This window comes from Passer domesticus, chromosome 20, assembly GCF_036417665.1.
Source record: "Passer domesticus isolate bPasDom1 chromosome 20, bPasDom1.hap1, whole genome shotgun sequence".
Classification (NCBI taxonomy): Eukaryota; Metazoa; Chordata; class Aves; order Passeriformes; family Passeridae; genus Passer; species Passer domesticus.
The window spans coordinates 4,799,682-4,822,951 of record NC_087493.1 but is presented as its reverse complement, the minus strand read 5'-3'; the positions used below and the strand labels follow the sequence as shown (position 1 = coordinate 4,822,951).

General features: G+C 41.7%; 2 protein-coding genes across 8 annotated transcripts in view; one reads left to right on the top strand and one right to left on the bottom strand.

Moving 5' to 3' along the window:
* The first annotated feature begins 1,954 nt into the window (after nucleotides 1-1,954).
* Nucleotides 1,955-20,832, top strand: CEP95 (centrosomal protein 95). Of its 6 annotated transcripts, none has more exons than XM_064395250.1 (22): nucleotides 1,955-1,991; nucleotides 3,764-3,892; nucleotides 4,840-4,947; nucleotides 5,823-5,933; nucleotides 6,916-7,024; nucleotides 7,576-7,685; nucleotides 8,457-8,558; nucleotides 9,026-9,225; nucleotides 9,636-9,705; nucleotides 10,318-10,406; nucleotides 11,521-11,639; nucleotides 11,955-12,090; nucleotides 12,274-12,388; nucleotides 12,775-12,938; nucleotides 13,213-13,305; nucleotides 13,692-13,842; nucleotides 14,946-15,106; nucleotides 15,500-15,574; nucleotides 16,012-16,164; nucleotides 17,184-17,330; nucleotides 17,420-17,491; nucleotides 17,564-20,832. In XM_064395250.1, the coding sequence occupies exons 1-22, from the start codon at nucleotides 1,970-1,972 to the stop codon at nucleotides 17,738-17,740; spliced, it is 2,613 nt and encodes an 870-aa protein (XP_064251320.1). In that variant the 5' UTR covers nucleotides 1,955-1,969; the 3' UTR covers nucleotides 17,741-20,832. The 6 variants fall into 6 exon arrangements, with proteins under 6 accessions (XP_064251320.1, XP_064251321.1, XP_064251319.1 ...); XM_064395251.1 differs by lacking the exon at nucleotides 1,955-1,991 and adding an exon at nucleotides 2,308-2,593 and having other exon boundaries at nucleotides 10,363-10,406; XM_064395249.1 differs by lacking the exon at nucleotides 1,955-1,991 and adding an exon at nucleotides 2,310-2,593.
* The window catches only part of SMURF2 (SMAD specific E3 ubiquitin protein ligase 2), a 59,006-nt gene continuing 56,282 nt past the window's right edge, over nucleotides 20,547-23,270 (bottom strand). For both annotated transcript variants that reach the window (XM_064395252.1, XM_064395253.1), the window contains exon 19: nucleotides 20,547-23,086. In XM_064395252.1, the coding sequence (XP_064251322.1) occupies nucleotides 22,987-23,086 (100 nt within the window). In that variant the 3' untranslated portion in view covers nucleotides 20,547-22,986. The remainder of the gene's footprint in view (nucleotides 23,087-23,270) is intronic.

Here is a 23,270-nt window from a genome sequence, read left to right as displayed (position 1 = left end):
CAGCAGGGCCAGTAACCTGAGTCAAAGGTCGCCTGAGGTGCAGCTGCAGAGCGGCTCCGAGGGCACGGGGTAAAAACACCCCAAACATACCCCAAAGGGTCACTGCTCCTCACCCACCGCCTGGCCAGCCCACCGCCCGCCACCTGAGGCTTTACACACGCAATAAGTGAAGTTTTAATCGCAAACAGCCGCAGCCACCTGCTGCAGGCAGGGAGGGAAGAAATGAAAACAACATAAGGAAGGAGAAGTACCATAACAACACTTCCCGTTTATATCCTCCCACCTTCTGGCAATCTGTGCTTTAGGGCTTTTCTGGGACAAAAATATCTGTATTTGATGGCCATTTCTTCACGTTTTGGTTCTATTTATGCCCTTAGCTTGTAAGATACCATGACAATGTGTTTTACAGTTTCAGTGTATCACCCTGAAACACATTTACTTTCACTTTCAACATATTGCTGGATAAGAACAAGGGGCATAAAACAATGAGTTAGTAGAAATGGTGCGTAATAACTTTTTGTTTATTTACACTGTTTGTGGACATTAATACCTTCTAAGTCACCTCCTTTATAATAAACCAAAGCTGCAGTGTAATTTTTCCTCCTTTTAAAACAATTCCACACTTACAATTATCCTTGCCTTTTTTTTCTTTACAGTCAAGAAATTCACAGCATTTATCTCAACCTATAGAGATCTACATAATGAAAATATAAAGACATTTTTGATCTATTGTGTATTATTTTCTAGCATTTTGAAAAAATTGTTGCTAAGAATAGAGCAAGGTTTGCAAAGACTAGAGTTCTGCATGATATTGTCCTCAAAAGCAACGCCCAAGTCAGGCTTATTTTGTTTATGAAGAGCCACAGCTGTTTGACCCTCAGTAATCTGGAATTCCACCTCGCTCAACCATTTTTGTTGTAATTAATTTTTTTTATTTCAGTAGCACTCCAGCTTGACTGGTTTTGTTAATACTACCCCAGTAAATTTCTAGTAGAGGAATCTCCCAATTTTTTTTCAGCATAGAGTTACTTATTTAATACGGCTTGTGAAAGATTTTTGTTCCCAAACACCCCTATTAACACTCCCCACCTTCTAACCCTACATGCTTCCTGTTCCTGACAAGTCTGAAAAAGATTTTTGCAAAGGCTGTAAAAATAAATTTTCTTGTTCTATTGCATTTATCTTAACACAGATTAATTTGATTTTGTGTATAACTATGTGGCTGCTGTTACTGTGCTGTTTAATCTAAGGTTTCAATGAATTGAAAAGACTAAACAAAAACAGTCTCAGCCTTGTCTACACACAGTTCAGTCTGCAAGGAACTCCTTTCAATTTCCTTGGTAAAAAAACTTCCTCATTTTTCTGTTCCACCCTCCTAAGTTCAACATCGTTGATTCTCTTAATTGTAGCCAACACATGGAAACAAAATCAACACAGCTTTGCAGAGCTGTGTATGTAGCAAACTGAAATCCGTATTTAGTTTAGTTCCGATGGCGCTGATCTGTGTTTTTTGCTGTTGTGTTTTGTTGCTTACACACAACAAAAGCTCGTTTGTGTCCCTGGGGTGCTGTGTGCACTTGGGTTTGGACCTACAAGTGACCCCCGTGGGCTCTGCAGCTCACAGCACTGAGGTTTCATGGTCTTATGGTCACAACCGGGCCCTCAGCTGCTTTGTCGTGCTCAAGGAGTTTAAGGATAAAGGACACCATTTTTGCTTTCAACACGGAAAACCCAGAATTCCTAAGGAGCGTGGAATGCTGTTGCTCAGAACGGAAAATAATAGACTTTCACCATCCAACCTGTCCAATAAACTGCATGCTAGCAGCCAATAGAGTAACTTTCATTTATAGATCTTGTTTTTAATAAAGGTTTTAGCTCTCCTTTCACGCCGAAATGCCTTCGGATTACCGTGTCAAACCTGTATCGTGGCAATTAACGCAAACCCCGGTAATGGACATACCGGCCAGCAATGTCCCGGGTCAGCCTGCAAGGTCAAGCGCTAGAACCTTCCCCCTCTCCCCCCTCGGCGCTTTCCCCACCTCTTTTACCGAGGGAGCGCCAACACCGCCTCCCGTTCAGGTGACCAAGGCGGAACCTCACGGACAAACCCCCCCCCCCCTCCCCCTCCCGCGCCGCCATTTTAGGCCGCCAGCCGCGCTCAGCGCCCCGGGCCTGGGCCTGGGCCTGGGCTTGGGCTTGGGCTTGTGCTGTGCTGTGCTGCCGGGGGCTCGGCCCGCGGGGCCCTGCGGTGGCACCGGCCGGGCGGGGCCGGAGCGCCCGGCGGGGAACGGCGGGGCCGCTCATCACGTGAGGGGGAGCGGCGGGGAGCGGCAGTGACCGGCGCTGGGCCCGGCGCTGGGGCTCGGGCTCTTTCTCCGCTCCCAGTCCTATCGCAGGCCTGTTCCCAGCCCCGTTACAGAGCGATCAGCCCGGCCCCGCCCCGTTCCCGTAACAACGGCCGTGACCGAGAGCCGCGGGCCCGTTCCCGCGGCGCCGCCCCTTCCCGCGGCGCCGGCCAATGCGCGGGGCCCGGTTCGAATGGCGGCGGCGGGCCCGGCTGTCGGTGCCGCCATGGGCAGCGCTGAGGGCACAGGTAGGGCCGGGCCCGGCGCTCCGAGCGCGGCTCGCTGCGCCCGGCCCTGCGGGTCCCGCTCCCGGCCTGGAGCCGGGGGTGCGCCGGAGAGCTTCCTGCTCCCGCAGCACCCCCCGCTGCTCGCATCGCTGGCGCAATTTTATTCAGCTCATTGTTTATTAATTTGTAAAGCTCCTCCATTTAGCACGTGTTTATTCATTTATAAAGCTGTCGTTTTCTTGTGTTACGGCTTTTTAAGCTCTTTGCGTTAACCTCCCCCTTCCCCTCTTTTGTCTTTGTTCCTTTCCTGGCGACACTTTTAACTTAATAAGGCTGCAGATAAACAGCAATTTGAATGTTCCAAAACATCAGCCTGAAATGTAGGAGATACTGCTTTAACCTTTTGTACGTCTGAAACTTAAAATAAACTGATGTCTGGAGCTGAAGGAGGAGTAGAGGGATGGAAAAATAACACTTCTGTGATCAGGAGGCTGAAAACTGTACAAATTCGTTGCTGTTGTAGTAATTCTATACATTTTCCTCCCAAAGGTGACTTATGCCTTCTCCAATAAGTTGAAGTTCTTAATGCTTGTCCTTTAAAGCACTTTGATCTCAGGACTCAAAGTTTGGGGAAAATCATGATGTTGATGCACATCTTACTGCAGTCAACACAGAACTTGGTGGGACCACCCTCTGTATTCTAGCAATCCTTAAATAATTAATTAAAGTAGAATTTACTTTTCATGAGGAGTCTTTGCATTAGCACTGATGACATTGCCGAAGACTATTAGAGAACCTGGGTTTGTTAGAGAAGCTCATGTTTTCCAAAAAGGAACCTGTTGTTTCTGATCATTGATAAATGGTCTATCAAAGCTTGGCTTGTTAAGGTCTTGAAAGTTTGGAGTTCCTGGCTATGAGACCAGATTCAAATTTGTTTTACATTACATGGGGAAAAAAAAAATTAACCTGCCCAGCCTGTGTTCCTTCAGTGCTTTTCACCTCCCAGGTCCAGCTGGGCTATGATTGCACTTGAACAATATTTAATATTTTGAATGGATGGGTCAGGCTCCTGTGTTTGACCACCTCTGGTGGAATCAAAGACACTTACAGGGTTACCTTTCACTGTAAATAACCACATCTTTATTTCTGTGTCTTTCAGTTCTGACATTAACATGTTTTTCTTCTGAACAGATTGGGTTGATGTTGCCAATGATCTTTTAAGGACCTGTCACATAAACCAGCACATAAAGCATATCTCAGAATGTGGTGCTGACCTGTTTGTTCGTCTTTATGAGTCAATCTTAGGAGAAAAAGTACCAGGTAGGAATGATAACTGCTAAACCTGCTTTTTATTTATGTCTCTGTGTATTTTGTCGTTAAATAAAATTGAAACTTGTAGAACTTCCTACAGATGTAGGGATTTAAAGTATTTGCATCCTTCCAAAGACAAAAATATAAGATTGACATTCAAGAGATATTGGCAAATTGTATTTTAACTTTGGCCTGCTATGAGGATAGCCACAACAAAACTATAAATTAGGCCTTGAAAGCTGTCTGTGGGCATAAAACTTTTGAAGGGTGTGAACTGGCCCATTTTATCTTACAGCACTGTTAGCACTGAAGTCTGCTCTCATAAAATGCTGATACTTAGAGTCTGCTAAGAGCTGAGCTGAGATTGAGCCCTGCTTTAACCCAGCTCCACTGGACTTCAGTGACAGCTAAGCAAAGGCTCTACAATTAGGCATTTGCTTTGTCTGTAAACTGTTATGTGTAGGAAGTGTCAGACTACTGATTGCAGAAGATTTTAAGAGCACTGAGGTAGCTGGCACCGAGTGAAGGTAGAAGTCTTGTTAAATGTAAGCACAGAACTAAAAATAATGTTGTTCCCCATTAAGTAGAATACACTGTAGTGCAATTAGTGTGTGACAGGGAAGGAAGAAGCCCTAACACAAACTGCAATTCCAGTCTGATGATCTGAACTAGGTGTGTGTGCTGGGAGTGAAGGAGGAGAAATGCTTTAGTAATCTCTGTTCTTGAATTTAATCCTGTTAAAACCCTCAGATCTTCCAAGAGGTGTTCTAAGTTTGTGCTCAGTATTTATAAAAGGTTTTGTAAGGCCATATATGATACTTGGGCTTTTCATCAAGGACACAAGGTACTGAAAAAATACTGGCTTGTAAGCAGCAGTTAAAGTAGTTTCATTGTGAAGGTACTTGCAACAAGCTGTCCATTTAAATAGTCTAAAATCTATTATTTATTTTAAATAGATTTCATTGCTACTCCCAGAAGCCAAGAGGATGATGCACATAATGTACAAGCAGTAATAGATTCCCTGGCACTGGATTATTTGCAGGTCAGCTTGTCTCACATCACAGGTGGGTACTTGGTTTAATGACACAAACTCAGTTGAATGTCTGTGTGGTTTAATTTAAACCTTTTAAGAACCATGTGTTACACAGCTTGCTTTCATACTTGCATGGAATCTCTTCTCATGGTAGTGGCTGTCACAGAACACTGACCCATTGCCTTGGACATCAGGTTGGAAATTGAAACAACAAGCAGAGAATAAATAAAAGTAAGAAATGTTAAAGCTGACATGCAGCCATGCTTCATCTGGCTACCAAAGTGTTGTCTGAAATCTGCTACTGGCTCAGGCTTGGGCACTGTGCATCATAATGTACACTTGGACACTGGGTTTAAGACATGACCCTGGAGTTTCAAACTTGTTATTAGATTTTTAAAAGTTGGTGAATAAAGAGTTGAGCTGTGTTGTGTTATCTGTACACAGATAATGGCTTTCCCTGAGTATTCCTGTGTATGGTCTCACACAGCATAATCTGCAAAGAATGAAAGCTGCTTGATAAGAAGTATCTGTCTTGGTGCCTGTACACAGTGGCTGGTGTTTGCAATCCTGCTGCCACTCCATAGACTGCTTCATGCTATAGTTTTATATATATAAGAAAAATATTAAATACCAATTGTCACTGAAAATGTCCCAGAATATTTATTTTGTGAGTGTGTCAGCAGGTACTGCATCAATAAACTTTTTAGAACTGAAAAGATGCAAATTTAGAACACTTAAAATATACTTTAAGCTTACCTGCATAGTCATAAATAAGTGACCAGGTGTCTTCTGAGCTGACACCTTTACAAGACTTTCCAAGCACTCTTCTACAGAAAATGCCTGCTTTTGAGAATTTTTCTTCTGTGAAGTACTAATTATTAATATGTGTCATTACCTTCTCTTAAGGTGAGAACATTGTGAAAGGAGACAAGGAATCTATCAAAAACCTCCTTGAAATATTTGATGGTTTGTTGGAGTATCTTAGAGAAGTCAGTGAAACCTCTTCTCAGACTGGAGGTGAGATGTAAACTCAAAGTGTTTCCAATGTAGCAAAGATTTATTTGGGTTTTTTTGTTACTTATAACCTTGACAATGGAGAGAAGAGAAGAGAAAGACAAAACTGACCCCAGGGGAGGAAAATTTCAGGGGTGAAGCTGAATATTTGCATTCCTTATTTTCATAAACAATAATAAAATAGATCATTTTCCCCAAAACTTATATAATCTTTCTGCTTCATTCTTGTGGCAGAAACCTACTCTAGACAACTCATCCTTTGTTAGTTGCTTTTCAGCCTATAAATAGATGATTCAGGATTAGGATTCAAGGAGGGAAATGTTGCTTTAATTGGAAGAATGAGCAAATGTCCCTTTTACTTACTAGGAGAGAAGGGGGGCAACAGTCTTTCCTGGAAAGAGGGTCTTGGAGTAGGTCCATAGCAGGGACCTTATTTTGAGGAAAATGGGAAGAGAAGCTGCTCAGCCCTGCAGAGGATCTCACTGCAGGCAGAACTGGTCTTCCTATGTCAGAGCTGATAAGAGCTGTCACCACTGGCTGTTGCACTCTGTGATAAGGGGAGAGAGCACTTGGTGCCTGCGTTCCCCCTGGCCTGGTCCAGAGTGGACACAACAGAGGAATGTGCCTCTATGCTCTTCCCTTCCCTCAGACTGCCAGTTTTGTTACCCACTGGGGGTTAGTGGCTCAAATTTTCTAGCTGTAAGTCCACAGTTTAATTCTTTTGAGGAAGAAAAAAGGTTTATTAATAACTGGAACAAGGGGATATATGGTAGTGGTATAATTTTTCAAAATTTACCATAAAGGTTGCCCCACCTCCCCTACCTCCCCCTCCCCTCATGGGGAACATTACATGTCATCATTTTAGATGAAACACTACAATGTTGATATTACACAGAAACTGTTTTGATGATATTGGAAGTAATACCTGTTAGTTTATAGGTAGAAGTAGTTTTCCTGAAAATAATTACCTCTTGGTTATTAACAGCTGACATAAATGTGCTGTCCCCTGATGAAATTCAAATTGCATCTCAAGAGCAGCTGGAAAGCACTGCTGATCAACTTACAGAACATACACTACTCTCATCAGTTGAAAGGTAAGAACAGTTCTGAATATTTGCTTAAACATAGTGATTGACTGTGTATCTGTAGGGAAATCAGTAGGTTTTTTATAATATAGACACCTACTGATTACATATGCCAAAAGGAATGTGAGGTGACTCTTCTGGTTGGGCTAAAATTACATCTGGGACTTCTTTTGCCCTTGGAGAGTTGCTGATTTTATTTCCCTTAAGTTTACTTTTTACATGGAATGAAACAACTCGAAAACTTTGATCAGTTTTAAAGATTGATTCGTTGAGCTGAGTTCAGTTTGTGGCTGTGACTCCTGCTCTGGTGTTAAGCTCAGTTTGTGGCTGTGACTCCTGCTCTGGTGTTAAGCTCAGTTTGTGGCTGTGACTCGTGCTCTGGTGTTAGGCTCAGTTTTGTGACTCGTGCTCTGGTGTTAGGCTCAGTTTTGTGACTCCTACTCTGGTTGCTCTGTGGCAGCAGGGCCGTGTCCTGCACGGCTCCTCGGCAGCTCCATCTCGTGGCTGAATGAGCAGAGGCTGAGAGAAGAAATATTTGATGGCTTTATGTTCCCCCCTAGGTCCCAGTCAGAATATTTTATTCCAGCTTGTGATACAGATGGCTCAGGATCTACCAGTGAATTAATTAAACTTGGAGATACTGCTTATTCATTTTTCAAGAGAGGGGAAGGTGAGTTTGGGTGAGAAAAAAATTTAACACACTTCTCGACTCTTCTCTAGTTAGACTTGTAGGCTTTTTTTTTTGTTTCCTTTTAAAAAGTTACTTCTTTCAGATAAATACTGTTTTAAATCCTTGTTTAAAAAAATCCAGACAACCCACAATAAGCAAATACATCTTGCTGAAGTTAAAATTTCTGGAAGCAAATGTTCCAGGCATTATTTTTTATGAGTCCTGCACTACCTTATTTGGATAAAGGTTTATTGTTTGAGTTCTAATTCAGTTCTATGAATGCATTTTATCTTGTTCAATAGAAGAGGAGAATTCTGAAGACTTTGTTTCATTTGTTGCAGTGTAACATGTATTATTTAAGACTGTAAAAAAATTAAGTTCATTCTTAAAGAAGACTTCTCAGGAGTGTGTGCCCCTTCCAGACTTCATGGGTGGCTCTGAAAGGAGTAGTGTGCAGATGACTTATATGGAGATCATTCTTATTTAATATTTTTATAAGAATATTCTAATTCTTCCTATTGTTATTGATGATTCATCTCCTCAAGTAGAGGCATAAAGAAATATTGTGAATTATGAACATTTCATTGACTGGAGTTACAAATAAGAATTTAGCAGACCTATTTTGAGCTTAGTATGGATTGCTGACACCAAGCAATGAGCAGACATTAAAATTGTCCATCTCAACAGTTCATAGCAAGATGCTTTATAGACCCTCATTTAATTTTTTCAAGCATCCACTTCTAGAATTTCAGATGCCTGTACTTTGTCTAGCAGAAAAGGACACGGAAGGATCTGGAAGCACAGAGGCTCTTGCAGCATTGGCCAACCAGTTCTCAGAAAGTGAAACGGGGACTGTAAATGAAAGGGAAGATGGTGAGTATTGATTGTTCTGACAGCTCATCCACCTGATTTTGATTTAGGGGTGTGGGGAACTAGGGTAATGTGGAGGAGATCTTTAGTTGTGAATGGAAACACTTTAGTCATGTTTTAAAATAAATTCTTTTCAGAAAAGCAATATTTTAGTCTCTCAGAGTAGGCAAACTTCCATTATCTGGGATATTTCTGCTTAGCTAGGATTTGGCTTCAGCTAGGCTGTTTTTAATTTGTATTGTGGTTTGTATTCTTTTCTTTTGTGGTTTAAAACACTAAAAGGTCCTTGTGGAAGATCTTCACATCCAAAATCATGTTCTCAAGGCTGAAAAATGTTACAGCACTGTCCCGTGCAATCCAGCAAAGGTGGCAGCTCACATTAGCTATCCCTTTGTTATGCACACACAATGCACAGAACAGGCTCTGCTTTCCCAGATAACACTTCAAGTTCTTTGTGTTTGCTTCTTCAGGAGGGATGGAGTCTGTTCGTGCTGCTGAAGCTCACAGGGGCAGTTTGAGTGTCAGTGCTACCAAACTGGGGGAGCCCATCCAGCAGGCAATTCCTCTGCTGCCCCCGTTCCAGCCCTCGGATCCGGGATGGAGAGATCACCACAGCTCAGACAGACAGGCAGCAGCTCTGGCTTGCAGTCAGGCAGTGAACATTCCTACTGTAAGGAAAAGCTACCCTTTGATTATTGCATTTTCTTTTAGTAACCAACACTGCTTTCATTTGAAAACCTCCTAGTTTACTTGTAGAATGGGAGTAGATGGTCCCTGAAGAGCACTTTTGAATGTGTCAGAGTTTATTTCAGTTCCAGGAATTTTGCATTATGGATTCATTCTTCACTAAATGTCCAGAGAGGAATTTAGTTTGAGGGGTGTGTTTGTTTTATACATATATACATACACATCTCCACATTCAATGCCAGAGTTTACAGTATAATAAACAAAGTAATTATAGTGATTTTTATCTATCTATAAAATCAGCATTGATTTCCATTTGTAGATAGACCTAATGTATGAGCTTCCTGTCAGCACTCTCCTGTGAATTTATAGAATACATCTTGCTTTTTATTTCAGATTGAAAAGTCACTTACCCAAAAATTTAATGATGTTTCTGATGGTCTTCCTCTATCCAGAAAAATCCCTGGTGAGAGAAAATTTTGCATCCTCTAGGGTAACTTTAAGTGTTATAATGTTGCATTTATTTTTACTGGCACCACAAAAACCATTGTTTTGAATCTACTAGTGCATTTTTTTAAATTCAGCCACAAGTTCATATTTCTATCTCTGCTTTACAGAGAAACAAAAATAGGTTACTTTTAATCTGTTCCCTCTACTGGAAAAAAGTAATCCATGTCCCCAATTCAACTCCTTTCTTAGTTAATCCTGTTAAGATGGGTCTATACCACAGAAACCTCTTCCAGCAGATAAGTCCCATGGCTGAGCTTATTCTGAGCAGAGAAACATGGACCAAACAAGCCAGTTTCAATTCTAAGAAAAAGCCATTAACTGCTATTGTAAAAAAAGGTTTAGAAGCTATTTTTTTCAGTACTCATTTTCTCTGTTGCCTTGGAAACACTGCTTACCTTTTTTAGTTTCCATAGCATTCCCATGACACTGAGCATTGAAGACTGGAGAAATTACCAAAATGAATGTCACAACTGGGTAACCACAGTTGCTTTGTCATTCTATTCTCTGAATAATTTGGATCCACAGGCCCTGGCTCACGTCTTTTTTCCCTTGTTGCCCACATGAATAGGCACAGTGCCATTAACTCACAGTTACCTGTCATCTGCTTCTGCAGTGGGAGAAATGCTGGGAGATGATGCCAAAGACAATGTGACAGAGGTACATGTTGCATCTCAATTTTTGGAACTTCAATCAGTATTTTTTGATTTCTGCTTAGTCTGTTATCTTGTGGCACTTCTGGGCTTATTTCAAATCTGCTTTAGAATTTCTTTCCCCAATGTACAATCAGTGATGCAGTGTTGTTAGACTGTGATTATGTGCAGTCTGTGAGTCATGTCAGTTCTTAGTTCTTCCTGGAGCTGTTTGCTCCAAAATGTACAGAGCCAGCACCCACAGAGTTCTATTTATCACAACCAACCAGTTCTTGATTATCTTGTACATCAAAAATGTACAAAGCACAGAAATGCAGTCATGTCCTTTCTCTGAAGTGTATCAGCATTCTAAATTAGTAAGAATTTTGGGGTTTTTGGCCAATAAAACTTAGATTTACTAATTTTTAAAGATCCATGAACTGCTTATTATATTCTCTCCTTTTATTTTCTTGCATTGTCCTTTGCTTTTCAAAAACTGAATAATACAAAACCCACAAACTGACCAGCAGTTACCAATCTGTGCCCATAGAAATGTGTCTGTAAAGGAAGTTTCTTTCCCTGGAAACACAATTTTGCCTTCTGCAACCACAAGAGGTACTCACAGACTTTGCTTGTTCCAGTAGTTTAAACAGCTTTTACTTCTGCATTGTCTCTGAAACTCCTTTTCCATTGGTGCATTTCCCAGGATGTCCATGCTGAGCCCAAGCTACTCCAGTTTGAATGGAGAAGTTACCAGGCAGAACTAAACCAGTGCAGCTGAATGGCACAAGGACAGGAGTGTTCTCTTTTGGCTCCCTGTGCACTGCAGCTCAGTCTGTACTAAGGGAAATTCAGCTTATTTCCACTACCTGGCACCAGTCCCAGGCTGGTGAGGTGGAATGTGGAGATCCTCATTACCTTAACCTAACCCTGTTCTGGTTCCATGGCATGGCTGTGAACTGATCTTCCATATTTTACTAGTCCATTTCTTTAAACATCAGTTCTCTAAAGCACACTGTCTGCAGTCAGGAGCCTAGAAATAGAGCTACTTTTCTATGTCTATAGTCACAGGGTTTGGGATGGTTCTGTTACAGCATCTCTACTCACATATCTATAAAACCTTCATTTACTCATTTTCCTAGGTGCCTCTGGTATCTGAATCTTCTATATGTACCTCTTTTGAGAAAAAGCTCTCACTATGTGCTGAACAAGTAACACAAGCCCCAAGACCTGAATCTCAGCACTGGCCTAGAACAACAAGGCAAGTTCAGATTTTTGGTACTGAAGCACACTGGCACTTTGATTTCCATGGCCAGCCAGCCCCCTCCTCCCTTTTAAAATAAGATCTTTCTTTCCTTGGCTGTGTGACAGTGAAAGAATAATTCTCACAGAAAGATTTCCTGTTTCTCCTGACATATACTCATATTGTTAAATATGGTTATAGGCATTTACACATTCTGCTTTACTTACTCCTATAAAAACAAGCTTAGGCAAAAAGTGAGCTAGAATTGTGTGAGATAATTCTAATTGTCAAGTTTTTAGAACAGAAATGAAATCTGTCTGTTTTCTGCTTTAGCAAATATGAAAATTCCACCACAGATTCAGTTGAAGATTCACTTTCCCACAGAACAACAAAGAAGAAGGTGCCTGAGCAGCAAGAGTTTAATGAAGCATCAGAAGATCTGTCTCACAGGCTAAATGAACTGGATTTAGTAAGTGCAGTCTCTTCTTTGTTGAGCTGAGCAATGCAGCTTTAGTAATGACAGTGGAGAGAATTGAGAATATCAGTGCAATACGGATGAAAAGGAAATCTGCAACTAACACCTGGCTTTAGTTCATTCCAGCTTTAGAATTGTCTCTTGAACCTGACCCCACAAAAAAAATCTGTCCCTTAGATGTTGAAGAGAGCTTTGGGTGAGCACACCAGAGAAGAGGAGCTGAGAGATGAGGACAGCCTGTCCCACCACAGTGACAGTGTCATGGACTATGGCCGAAGGACAGCTGGGAGAGGTGACAATCCTTATGCCAGTATTGGGATGGAAACAATATAAAAGAAAGCTGCTACACTGAATTGCAGTTAGTTACTAAGTTTTGTATTGCTAGTTAATTTCTATTTTTTTTTCCTATTTCTATTGCTAGTTTATTTCTTTGATCCAAACCTGAGCTACAGTAACAGAATTGCAACCAAGTTTCTGTTTGACACTTAAAAAACCATGGTAAAACTTTGCAAAAAAAAAGTACAAGTGAAACACAGCTGCAGTAAAAATGTGTAGCACATGGGGGAAAGAGAATACAGGCTCACAGGACGTGGTTCTGAAATGAGGGCCTGGTCACAATGCACTTCACTGGGGTTTTTGTCTCACATTTGATGCTCAGTGAATGCTCTTTCCCTACAGACACATCACATCCAAGGTACCCAGGCAGGCCACGCTCCCTGTCTCCAGCCTCCCCCTCCTGCCAGCAGCAGGACCATGGACTGAGTGGCAGTGGAGCAGGCCAGATAAAGACAATACACAGGCACCTGCAGGAAGAAAGGGACGAAAGAACAAGAAAAACAAAGGTAATTTTTGGGTTGGACCTTGTGGTAGCTCTTACCAACAGTTATACTAAAACCACAAAAAGAGAACTTTTATGTGATGGGAGCATCTGGTCTCCTCTAGTAGTCATATGCTGTTTATCTGTAGCCTGCTGAGGAAGAGACTTAAACCCCGGATTTTGCAAAAAAGAGTTTAAGGTGGAAGAAGCTACTTTGACCCATGCAGCAACCAAGTTAACAGGGTGGCTGTATGGACTGATTATTTCATCTGACAAGACCTTTTATTTTTGTTTTCTAGCTGGTCACTAAAGCTTATGAAAATGAGCTAAGAATTTTTGAAGCGAGGGGGAAGCGTAGAATTTCCAAGCTCAGAGAAGCTGCCAAGGAAAGGGTAGGTGATGCACTGTTGGGATTGCTGGTTGTGTTTTGCTTGGTTGATTTTTTTCTTTTTAAATTTGTCTAGATGGTTTGTTCAGACACCTTTGGGAACAAAACCTGACTTCCAGTGTCATAGTTACACCACTGTACAACTGAAGTAGTAACTTACTAATGCTGAGTGCTGCAGAAGAGCTGAGGTTATGTAATGATGAGATTTAACCTTTATTTGAACCCTGACCTGCATTTTGTAAATTCTGGCCTTCTGGAGAATCCAGTGCAATATGTCCAAGTTCTCATTCTGAAGTCTGAAAGATATTTCAGTTCTGATGGCCAAACTGTGTTCTGTCAGTGTTTCCCTTCTCATACCTGTTCTCCATCTGTTTTACATCTGCTCCTAAGGAACAAGAGTACAAAGAAAATGTCTTTCAAGAACCTCCAAAAGTGTCTCAGCGAGTGAAAGTTTATTCTAGAAAAACCACACCTCAGTATCCCAAATACAGCCAGTGGATTCCAAAACGAGGGACCATGAAGCCAAAGCAAGCAGCTCCAAGTAAGAACTGCAAAACTATACTTGCTGGAAAACTGGCATCTTTTGAAAGCATGTGTTGAACTCCAAGTGAAAGGCACCAGTCCAACATATACCAGTCAGCTGTAGCATTTTCCCTTCTTCTGACCTCTATATGTCTGGATTTTTGTGAGGGAAGATAATGCTTTACGTAAATGTAAACCATCAGTGCACAATCAAATTGTGACCCATTTGCTACTTCCTTAAAATCCCTTGGATTATTTTCAGGGCTTTTTTCCATTGCTGCTACTCCTGTGCTTATTCCACTACAGTCTGAGCTCTCCTTTTGTCATTTTTCTGAGCACATATCAGATTTAAAATTGGGCCTGTGGCTAGAGCTGAGCCAGGTACAGGTCACTGAGCAGGATCTGTCAGGACCTTGCCTCTGTGGTGTTACTGCTGCCACTGCTTCTGCTGAGTAAGTGATGCTTCAAGAAAGCCAGACTGCAAATCCTAGGCCCAGTTTTGGTAACCAGCACTGTGCATGCCTAGGGATAAGATCACCAGATAATCTCCTACATATCTGGATGTTGCTCAGCTACACTGCTTTATTTTTATTCCAGTTTTTGAAGGCCATATACTTGGTAAATACCCTTTTGTTTCATCTCCCCATCATCTTTTCCTGCCAGAAAGATCAAAGATGTAATGGATGGGAATGAGCTGGTTGCAAACCAGTTTATTTTGCACCTGTTTACTTGACCTGGATCTGTCATTGCCATGGCTGTGCTGGCTTTATTTTAAGTTGCTGCAACCAGAGAGAGAGAGAAAGCAATCTCTGATTAGTGATGGTCATAACCACATGAAGAAAGAAGGGGATACCTGTCTTAGTTGGATGTGGTGGGGGTAGGGAAATGACATCTGAGCTATAAAATCAATTCTTCAGAGAAAACAATAAAAGACTGGGATTGCTTTCTCTGTGCTGTACTGGCAGGATGATATGTCCTGCTGGGCTTAGCTTGACATGGTAACAGCAGCATGGTGATTTTATACAGTGTTCAACGTAAAATATTTCTTGACTTATGCTGACACTGTCTGGATGAATTTACAACTAAATGAATTTATTGCTTACCTCTTTTTTTATCTTACAGTGACAATAAGAGACAATGACCTCCTCTTGCAGCTCCTGGAGGAGTTTCCCCACCTGCACATTTCCCCCAGTACTCTGAATAAAATGTGGCATCAGCAGCTTGCACAAACTCTGCACCTCAAGGCACCCTCTGCCAGACCTAGACCAAAACTCCAGAATGAAGTGAGTGTTGTCATTCTTACCTGCTGAATGGCAGCAGAGATGCTCTGACAGGGCACCTGCACACCCCCAGCACAGTGTGGAAGGATGTTCTGGGGGCTTGGTTAAACAGGGATGTACAGATTTTACATAAACAAGTTCAACTTTTCATCAGCCACTTGAGTATTATGGTCCTTCTTTGATACTGATTTCTTGAATTGCTGTTGCTGTTTTAAAAGCATTTTGTAGTTTCCACTGCTAGTTCTGAACAGACGAGATGCAAAAGTTGATTAACTTACACAAGGCACCTCTCAACCAAACCCCAAAACATAGCAGAGGGGCAATATTTAAATCTGCTACATAGGACAGCTTGTCCTGCAGCATGGTGCAAGTAATGAGCTTTTTTTAAATCTCCAGGTTGAACAAGCCTTGAAGAAACATGAACTGCTTGCTGCAATTATTAAGAAAGATCAAGATCACAGCAAGAGACTGGTATGTTCTTTGAAGACTATTTGTTACATAATGCAGAGATTTCACATGGAGCTATCTAAAATGCATATTCCCACATAATGAAAGTGGCTTTTTGTCTTATGACAACTTTATACTTTTTGAGTAGCTGTGGTCTCAAAATGCCACATAATCTGTTTGTTGTGCAGCTACTGGGGTCATGAGAATGGAATGTTATTATTATTACACTGCACTGTTGCTCTAAAAGGTAAAACAAATTCTAAAAAGGTGCAAGGAGGAGAAACTTGAGGTTATGTTGCAGTTCCGGTGACAGTGACAAACGCTTTAAACCAGAACTGCAAAGCTGCGGCGTGGAGCAGGTCCTCAGTAAAGCACCCTAATTAGCAATAATTAACAAAGCTGTGCCTGCAGGGCTATCTGTTGGCAGCTTGGTGGTCTGACAGCTGCTGCTCTCCCTTTAGCAAGAAATCAAGCAGCGCATCCACCGGCAGAAGTGGGCTCAGAACAAGGTGACGGAGAAGCGGCAGCAGGCGGCGCGGGCCAGGAAATACTACGAGGATTACAGGGTGCAGCTCCGGGCCAGGCTGCTGCGGGCCAGGACACGCGAGGAGAGGGTGAGCCCGAGGAGAGGCTGAGCAGGGGGGCCTCGCCCTGCAGGGCTGGGATTCTCTCCTGTCAGGACCCCAACGCTGAGGTTGGGGAGTTCAATGCTGCACATGCAGTGACCAAAGCACAGGCAGGATGAAGTGGTTGGTCAGGGCTCCACATGAAATGGTTCCTGCTCTGGAAATGTGGATCAGTGCAGGGCAAACCACTGTGAAACAAGAAAGGATGATTTATGGGGCTAAGAGGAGAGAAAGGGTGAAGTATCAATGTGGAAAAACAGGGCTGGTAACATGAGAAATTGGGGAAATGAGTTTTCAGAAACAGTAGGATTAAGAAGTTGTTCCTACAGTCACCATCCAAAGAAAACAATCTAAATCTTCAGTTAAGGGAACTGATCAAACAGGCAGCCTTGTTAGTCAGTTGTGTTTATAAAACAGAGTGGACTTTGTGACAGATATGATCTAATTAGGGCTGGACATCAGAGTGAGGGAAAGCAAGGAGAGTTATTACAACTCTGCAAGAACAGATACACAGTTGTCACCTTTCAAAATAAAAGATTAGATGTATACTGCATAATCCACTGGTAGAGATTTGAGAACTGTTTGCCTCAAGCTGTGAGCTACAGCTGCTAAGTGTTCTTGTGGAGGAATGGAAAGCCTGAGTCCAGGCTGGATTTCCTGCTGCTGGAAACCTGGATGAAGGTCCTGAAGTCAGACTGCAGAGTACAGGGTGGGTTGTAAATCACAGTGCATGTTCAAAGGCCCTGGCTTGCACAGTTGGGTCATCTGACTAAACTGACAAGAAAAATTATTTTATCTACCAAAATTTCAGCTAAATGAAAAATACAAATCCAGCTCAGCTGTATCTGCACCACCATTTCTAGGTACATACTTGTGCTTTTTCATGGGCTGTGGCCTATCCTCATGTAAACATCATTCCATCAGGAGCTAAAGCAGCTGAGAAATGTAAATGTATACTTACACGTTCCTGGGAAAGTTTCAGGTTTGCTTTTTTTAATTGCTGGCAGATATTTAAAAACTTATTTGAAGAAGGCTTAGAAATTCAGAAGCAAAGACTGAGGGACCTGAGAGTTTATGCTCGAGAGAAGCGCGATGAGCAACGCAGAGAGCACCAGACTGAGCTGGAGTCTCTGGAGAACTACTACAAAGACCAGGTAAAGCTTCATCTGCATCAGGCAGATCATATTTTTCCACTTAGAAGTCTTTCTTTAATTATTTCAACTCACACACGTGTTGTGTTTAGTTTTCCATGCTAGCAGAAGCTATATCTCAAGAATTCCAAGAAATCCAAACCAGAGAGAAAGCACAAGCACAAGTAAGTACTCTTAATTTTTTCCAGTTGCCTTTTCTTTCTACATGCTGTGGCTAATGTCAGTATTTTTTTTAGATGCTACAAAAATCAAAAAGCGAAGTGAGATCAAAGCTGGAGAAGGAAATACAGCAACTGCAAGCAGCAATCATGCACAATGATGATGACACCTTTTTTCAAGAACTGGAAGCAGACAGACTGAGATCCAGACTTCAGATGGCTTCCTTCCAGTACAGCCAAAGCCACTTCTTCTGAGACTTGGGCAAATGGCACTGCAGTCCTCCCTGGCTAAGATGATCAGAGTCTTTGAGAGCTGCTATAATGGGAAGATGATGTGAGGCTGTTTTTTTTTCTCTAATTATCTGTTCTGTCATTTCACCTGTCAGGGGTGCAGCTGCTGGGATCTCCACAGCACTTTCATGATCACCAATAAAATTTGTGCACTACTTTTTACCTTCCTAGCAAGGCTGGGGTAATGTTGGGCTCTACCCAGAGGAAGCTGGGATGAAGTCAGAGTGCTTTAGTGAAGTTTTCCTGGTGGAACAGTTGGATGCTGAGGCTCCTCTGCATCTGTGCTGGGATTGCTGCTAAGCCAATCTAACACCATTAGCCAGAAATCATGGATTGGAAAGCTCACAAAGCACAAGGAGATCTTTGAAAGAACATCAGAGGTTCAGGTTTCCTGTGAAAAGCCAAGTTGGAGAATGCCTGCAATAAACCTGACATAAGTAACTGGGAATTTAAATACATCAAGCAAGGGAAGACTGCTTCTTCCACTCCTGCTTCAGTTGTGCTCAGTGTTGGCATTGCTGGCTTGATAAAATACAAAGGTATATAAAATACTCTTTCTATGCCACAAATGCACTGAGAAAAATAATTTGAAACAGAAAACAATGCAGATTCTCCTAAAGCTGTACATGATCACCTTCTGCAGGAGGTGAAGCCTGGGAAGGAGCTGTGGACAGCATTCCTCATCCTCCACAGGGCCACACTCACAGGTGCAGCCTGATATTCCATCTCACACTGACAGAATTAAAGAAGGATTCAATATTTCACCAGTCAGCTTTTACCTTCCTTCAGGCTCTAAGGTCTGCTTCCAGGCAGAGCAGAGCTGACAGCAGGCACTGCACATCTTGCAGAGCTAAAAACAGTGCAGGGCCCAGCAGGAAATGCAGCCAAACACTGTGGAGGTGCCAACACAGAGGGATGAGGACTTAACTGAGAACAATTCCATAAAGCCAAGCTGATATTAATGAAGTCCATTACTGATACAAATGTGCAACTCTTAATTAGTTTATCTTGGTAGTAGAATAGTTCTTGTTTAAAATTGCAGTGTGAGAAGTGATACAGGAATACTGGAGTTAACTGCACTGTACATACAATATTTAAAGGTTGCTATGAAGGGGTGGCTCTGATGGAACTGACAACACACAGAGCATTCACATTCATTCACTGAAAAAAAAAAAAACCTAATTAGGAAAAAAAGCCCCCAACATCTGAAGGAGCTTCTTTTACAGATAAACCAGCCAGCTGTTACATCATGAGACACCTCACTGCAAAAATACAGACCCAAAAACCACCAAAACCTCTCCACAAAACCAGAAACACAAAACCCTGACCTAGCCAAACCTTTTCAGGGAGCTGCTGTAAGCCTGGATAACTTGAAGCCTTTAAGGGACAATATTGATCACCTAAGTTGATGAATTTTAGCAAGTCTTGACCAAATTTGCCTTTATTTCCCTCAGGAAGATAGTGTAGCTTTGCTGAGTTTTGAGAGGAGTCTGTTCATCTGTTCACCAGTGCTGAGATGAAGTCCTGGCCAAGCCATGCCATACCTGAGAGCCAGAAGTGAGACCTGCTGTGTTTGACTAGAACATTCTGCACACTCCTCACTGTAGGAAGTCACCAAGTTTCAAGTATTTTCTCCTGAAACAAAGTCAAGTTACTTAAAAATGACATTGTTACATTTTAAAGATTTAATTAAGAAAAACTTAAAACTTTTAAAACCATTGATGCTGTGACAGTGCAAACAGCATACAATTTATTGCTCAACTTCTGCATGGGTACATACATTAAGTACTTAAAAACCATTTTATACAGATTTTTTTTTTTTGTTAAAGCTCATGTAACAGCTGGGTGAAAATACAATGATACCAATGCTAAAACACTCTGTAATAAATACAATGGAAATGATAAACTAAGAACTGTCAGTTTGTGGAGGAGTAATTACACTTGTATAAACTAATTACAACTACAAACAAAGAACTGAGGATGTGTAGAGCCAGGAACCTCCTACATAGTGTAAAGTACAACAAATGGCACCTGTTAACTGTGTGGTGCTGTTTAAAAAGATGCTACATCGAGCTGGAGGATGGTGCTGTGACAGGAGCAAAGCTTGAACTTCCATCAATGCAGCCTTTTAAACACACCAGGAGTTCAGTACACATGTAGTGTTGTGGAACAGGAATTTCAGAATAGCTTGTGTGCTCTGGACTTTAGTACAACACAAAAATTTGGTACAAATAAATCAGTTTAGGGAAACTGAACCTATGTGCAAAAAAAAAAAAAATTAGAATACATACTGTACAAAGCACCATTACAAAACTCTTTACACCGAGAAATTAAATCCTCTGAAACTCAACTGTGAACTGTATATTTGAAATCTACAAAAGTCACTGTTCATAATTAAACATTCATAATGAAAAGCAACAGCATAAAACCATGATGTGACATCTCTAAAACAACTAAAGACTGGATAAAGTAAAACCCAGTAAGAGGGACACATTGAAATAAATATTCACATTAATCATGGGGTGAAAGTCCAAGGTTACAATGCAATATTAGGCTTAGCACCTTTTTGAGGGGAAAGTAGCTGACATGTACTTGAAACAAAATTTTGGAAAGGAATCAACCCTTTACCACTTTCAGATAAACATCTGACTGGGTGATGAGGTGCTTTAGTTAAAGCTCTCAGTCTTTATGAAGGTAGAAAGGCACTCAAAGTACTTGGTATATTCATCCTCCTCTGTTAACTATGGAAAGTTCAATGCAGATTTGTCTAGTTTTGCCTGTAATATATTAAATTTACAATATCTGTAGCAGTTAAAAAAATTCTCAATGCCATACCAAAATGTTTAGTAGAAAAACAGATGTACTGCTAAGGCTGCTGTGAAAATGAATGCAATTATCAGCTGATCTCAGGTCTCAGTTCTGCAGAGCTCATCTCCTCCCTCCCCAAAGGTGCTTTTGTGACAGCCAGGTGACCATAACTATGCACTCAATAAATCCACCATCCAGATTTTACATTTGCCATGTTCCATGCCCAGGGAGGCTGTGGCAAACACAGGGGATAAAACAAAAAACCAAACCCTTAAAAAATCACTTCTATCACTTCCATGACACTGGAGTGTCTCCTGTGAACAGTCCAAGGGTCTGTGTCTAAAAGCCCTGCCACAGCCCTGCCACCCCCAGACCTGGCAGGGCTGAGCAGGGGCTTTGGCAGGGCTGGAGCTGGTGACAAACTCGGGGCAGGAGCTGCTGTGCCCCCCCAGAGCTGCAGCCTCCCTGCTCCCAGTGCCCTGCAGCCCCGAGCTGGGGAGCCCAGCAGGGAGGCAGAAGCAGCAGCCCTTAGCAGGAGTGCCACTGGAATGGAAAGGCTCTGCTGTGTTCAAGCCTGCCTGTCACAGCAAGTCTCTTGGCTCTCTGTTCACATCCCTAAGGAGCCTCATCCTGCAGGCAGCCCAGAAAGGGAAACAAGTCCCTTGGAACAAACCTGTACAAAAGGAATAATCAAACCAACGTGTGGCTTTGGCTCACCAGATTCTCACCACAACTCTATAAAAGTAGTCCCTTGCCCACTATTCTGACACACAACATCCAGTAGTAGTTTACTCACTGTGGCAGTCAGACTTGGCAGAGCAAAATTTAGTTTAAGCTCCACAGAACAGACAGCAAATGAGCTGGTTCACTGTGACTTACACTGCAAACATGGAACAGCTGGTTACATCCCCTCCTTAGCATTTTCAATACCTTCAACTTTCTTCTCATTGGCAGTGAAAAAATAGTGCAGATTTGATGATTAATTGTAACCTAAGTTACAGAAACACAACACTGATTGGAAACAAACTGCTACTTATTCCAAATATCCTCATGGCTGAGAGGAGAAGGGCACTGCCTCTGAAGCAGCCTGATTTATCCACACACCACGAGCAGATCAGACAGACCTCAACTGAGAATTTCCAAACTAACACCAAAGTTCAGTTCCCTCTACTGGTAGTGCATTTTATTCCCCTTTGAAGAGATCAACCCATGCTATAAATCATATATATACTTACTTCCATCCCTACAATCAATAAATTATGTGCTCTTACAACCTCATTTCCAAAGCACATTACACATATTTCAGTCAATACACCATTTTTCCTTAGCTGTAACTTAAACCCACGTGTCATGAGCAGCTGGACAGAGATTACAACATGTTTTACCTGATAAATCTTTAGCATCAACAAATACAGAATATGATTTGGCTGCATTCAAACAAACTTTGGTTGACTGGACAGGATGGATTCTGGAACAAAACTGCTGACAGGCTTCTGCTGGCAAAGCCCATCAGTGCTTCAAGAGCTGAAAAATGCAGTGTTTCAATTTAAGGTCAAAAGCAACAAAAAGTACTCTTGACAGACTTGTTAGAAAAATGCTGTTTAAAAAAAAAAATCAAAACATCTACTGTTCATTAAGAAAAGGTTATTCCACGTGTAAACACAAGGACTGTACCAAATAGTCTGTGTCACTCACTAGAAATTCTGCTGGAGGAATCTGACAAGTGATATAAATAGGACCCCAAAATTACATATTCAGAATTCCTGTTTGAAAAATATAAAAAAAGCCCCTGTGGCAACATTTACCTGGAATTTACATTGCAGAATATAATGGTGTACTATAAGAAAATGCAGTTAACATGTAAGTGGCTTTCATTAAAAAGATTAATGGTTCTTTCAGCCAATTTTATGCAAAGTTAGAATAATCCAAAATATTTTTTTTCCAAAAATAGCAGGTATAGATGCTGTTCAGTATCATACATTTAAAACAGGCTGAAACGTGACTTGTACCGACTGCTGAAGTTGTGTCTTGGTATCTGAGAATAGAAATCAGGTAGGCAAATATAATAGATTACCTCTTACAAAAATAGTAGTAGTCTTTAAGTATAGAATACTGCTTAACTGTTGAAATGTAGGAAAAGTCAGCATTCTGTATGTTCAAGATATTAGTTTTTAATAGCAGCTGAATGATCCTATGGCAGGAACCACAGAACCTATTTTCTTGAAATAAAAAAAATTTAAAAATTTAAAAAAAAAATCCAAAAGTTGTCCTTTCCCTCCCAATGTCCTAGTGTAGAAAAGGGAAAGTTTCCTGTATTTCAAGCATTTCTTGAGTCTTGGCTGAGGGAAGGAAGGGCTTTCTGGCTGACAGGATATAAATAGAGGCTGGGAGAGGCTGGAGGGTCATTCCACAGCAAAGCCACAGGTCTCCTCGATGGCCGTGAGCAGCTTCTCGTAGAGCTTCTCGTAGCTCTCGTAGGCAGGAATGTCAATCCTGTTGAAGCTGGGGAAAAGCAGAGAGGTTTCAGCTCCCCACCACCACTGCCAGCTCTGCCACACCTCCCTGGGCTGCAGAAGGTGCCAGCAAGGCTTAAGGAGCTCCATCAAACAAAAGCCATCTGCAGATTTCACAGCTCTGCTGCTCCCTAAGGGACAGCTTTGATTATGTCATGAAAGCCAAAATCTCC